The sequence below is a fragment of the Drosophila sechellia genome, chromosome 3L, assembly GCF_004382195.2.
Source record: "Drosophila sechellia strain sech25 chromosome 3L, ASM438219v1, whole genome shotgun sequence".
Lineage (NCBI taxonomy): Eukaryota > Metazoa > Arthropoda > Insecta > Diptera > Drosophilidae > Drosophila > Drosophila sechellia.
In genome coordinates this window covers 17,934,979-17,938,326 of record NC_045951.1, presented here as the reverse complement: position 1 = coordinate 17,938,326, position 3,348 = coordinate 17,934,979, and the positions used below count along the sequence as shown (strand labels likewise).

The 3,348-nt window shown below is 36.0% G+C and overlaps 1 protein-coding gene across 1 annotated transcript; it reads left to right on the top strand.

Annotated features, from left to right (window-relative positions):
- Positions 1-964: 964 nt before the first annotated feature.
- LOC6618303 (cell death protein rpr) lies at positions 965-1,895 on the top strand. The gene has a single exon (XM_032719305.1). The coding sequence runs from the start codon at positions 1,193-1,195 to the stop codon at positions 1,388-1,390; it is 198 nt and encodes a 65-aa protein (XP_032575196.1). The 5' UTR covers positions 965-1,192; the 3' UTR covers positions 1,391-1,895.
- Positions 1,896-3,348: the final 1,453 nt, after the last annotated feature.

Genomic DNA, 3,348 nt, shown 5'->3' with positions numbered 1-3,348 from the left:
TTGTCATAATTCTTAGTCGGAAGCTTCGGATGATTGTGTGTAAACACTTGTAGAGCGCGAGATACTGATAAAGAGAGATCTATCTAGATATGACAGGTGGGCTGGTCCATGGAAAAGAGGGAAAATAATTCAAGAAATGGAACTCTTCTCTGCCCACTTGCCCATATTTCAAGTGAACCCGCCTCCCACTTGCTATAATACCCTAACAAAAAGGTGTTTATGTATGTAAATAGTTTGTACTTTTTGTGTTGTAAAATCAACCTAAAAATATTAGATTCATCTTTCCTCCTTTTTTTAGTTAGAATTTTCTTCAGAATATTATTATTTCAATTTTTTCAAGAATTTTATCATATTATAGAAAGTATATTGCCGTTCATAGTTGATAGGACTATTTGCTGACTGACATATAAGAAAAAAAATATATATTCTTAATATTTAAGAAATGAAAATCGCAGAATCAATATGAAACCGGCTGGTTGTACTTGGCGGTCAAGTTTAGTTTAGTTTATAATCATTAATCGGTAGCTTCTGTAAATAATGTAAATCATAGAGGGTATTTCAAGCTTTAGTCGTGAAGCAACAACTGTCGTATGTCTTTCTCTGTCGAACTCCTTGGTGAAAAACGATTGTCATGCACCGACGATTTAATACAATTAATATGCTAACTGTACTTCTCGCCGCACACAGTTACAACAAAGGCGCTGCCAACAACCTGGCAACAACAACACAACCACATAAAAAACACGCTTGGCAACAGGCGCAAGGTGGCCCCGCCCCTGCTCACGAAAAAAATATTGCTTTTTGGAGCTGCGAATGTGGCGATGTCAACAGAAATACCAAAACAAAAAAACCCCAGCCAGAGAGCCAAAGAGCGAAGAAGGCCGAAAAGAGCGCAGCCACCACCACAAAAACAGAGAACAAGGCGGCGGGAGAGCACCAGGTATAAATATCATCGGAGCACTACTCAACATATTCAGTTGAAAAGCAGCCATCGCAGCGAACGCATCTCGAAAAAATCTTTGAATAAGAGAGACGCCAGAACAAAGTGAACGAACTCGAAAATACGAAAGCAAAGTGTGTGCGCCAGCAACAAAGAACTAACTTGATAAATATTCATTGTGCAGAAGAGAAAGTTATTGAGTCACTCACTACCAGTTGTGTAATTCCGAACGAGAAGAAAGATAAACCAACAATGGCAGTGGCATTCTACATACCCGATCAGGCGACTCTGTTGCGGGAGGCGGAGCAGAAGGAGCAGCAGATCCTTCGCTTGCGGGAGTCCCAGTGGAGATTCCTGGCCACCGTTGTCCTGGAAACGCTGCGCCACTACAGTACATGTCATCCGAAGGCCGGAAGAAAGTCCGGCAAATATCGCAAGCCATCGCAATGAACATTCGAGTAACTAACAACTACGGGGAAAACCAATAGTCCAGTCCAAAATCCACAGTACAAAGGAAATAAGCATGAGCCAACCCAGAAACTCAAAACAGTCACCACTCATCAGCCGACGGCACTCGATTTCTACTGCAGTCAAGGACACAGCCACAACACCCACCCAATTTTAGTTTACTCATCAAAGCGATTGTGATAATGGTTTTGTTTCTACAAAAAGCGGAGGAAAATTTTGAAAAAAAAAACGTTTTTATAAAGTCCCCAATTTTTTACAAACATTTTTCAATGATAAAAATCAACTTCTTTAGAAATAATTTACTCTTAAAGCCTATTTAAATGAATTACTACTGTAATAGTTTGTAAGTTCTTTTGTAAGACGAGTTTTTCTAAGTTTTTTAAAGAAGAAACCCCAGGAAAAAACGAGAATGAGTCGAAGTTGGCTAAAAATTGCATCAATTTTTTGTCAAACAAAAAGTGAATAAAACGAAAACAAAAACTAAAAAAAAACATTGATTTTTCATTTACTGAACAATTTTGAGATTACCATTTTTCAGATTATCTACATACAAACGGCGAAGAAAGCCTAAGATGATGACTCGAAAAACTGAGTTGGGAACATAAGCACATATTTTATTTCATTTCGCCGACGGTAAAAGGAACTTTCTAGAAGGCAGTTTAATAATCAATGAAATTAGCAGTGGTTGTGAAAATTATTTTACTTGTGTTTGTTTAATAAACGTTAAACAACATTTTTTATTTTGTTTTGAAATAGTTTGGCATTTGATTTCCGGCAGAGTCCGCCTTAAAATGTATCTTAATAAAATATAAAGATTGATATTTACAGAAATAATTTTAATTAATTATAATAATATTATAGCAATCTACTTTCTTGAATTATTGTAGAACGAATAAAATTATAAATGGGCTGGTATCCTTCGGTACTATAGATAATAGAATCTTAACTACATTCATTTTTGATGATATTTATATCTTCATGTTTTTGATATAAACTATTTATTTTAGAATTTTAAAGCATGTTTTTATTAGCCACTTTCCAGCAAAAAGATTTATTTCAACTTCAAAATTCTTATTCGTCGATATCCTAACGTTTTTCTGTACATACGGACATGGCTAGATCAACTCCAAAATCTGGAATAGTATTGAGAATAGTATTACAACAATTGAATAAGAATATGCATAAATATTATATTCATATATATTATTATATTTTATTTTTAATAAAGAAATGAATTCCCAAATTCTTGGAATGTGCAAAGTTAAGGGAGAATGAGAGTCTTTTAGTTCAACTTTTCCACTCTGAGAAAAACTTTTCAGCCACTCCGACAACATTGTTCAACAAACGGCAGCAAGAAAACACACAAAGAAAATTCAATTATGCAAAAAGGAAATACAAAAATATTTGCCAAGATTTTTCGATGCAAAAACTTTGTAACAAGTGCAGGCAGAGAGTTGCCCCCGCGGCAGTCTTGACATCTTTTCCCCTTGATAATTTCAAAAAATTAGGTGCTAACAAAACAATTTGCATTTTTAAGTTAATTTTGGCAAGCGCCAAATGGCAGGGAAAAATTCGATGTGCAATTCTTGAGGGTCTCGTCATCAGCTCGAAGGAGATGACTCTGTATCCCGCGAACGCGGCCAGGACTTTTAATTAAACTTTTGCACTTATGCAGCTGCCATATCCTTGCACATCCTGCAGTTCAATTCACTTTGATTGCCCGAAAAAAGTTAATAAAAGTTGCCAGAGCTCGCGCAAAAAGAAATCAGAAATTTCACTTTGCCAAACAAAACTAATTAACGTTAAACAGATAAAACTTTTGCCCACGGGAAAGCCGGAGTGGCATATGAAAAATAATTAACACAAGTTTATGATTATGTTTGAAGCTGCGCCAAACGTCGAGCGATTTGTAAGCGAAGTGCTCTAAAAATCACAGACGG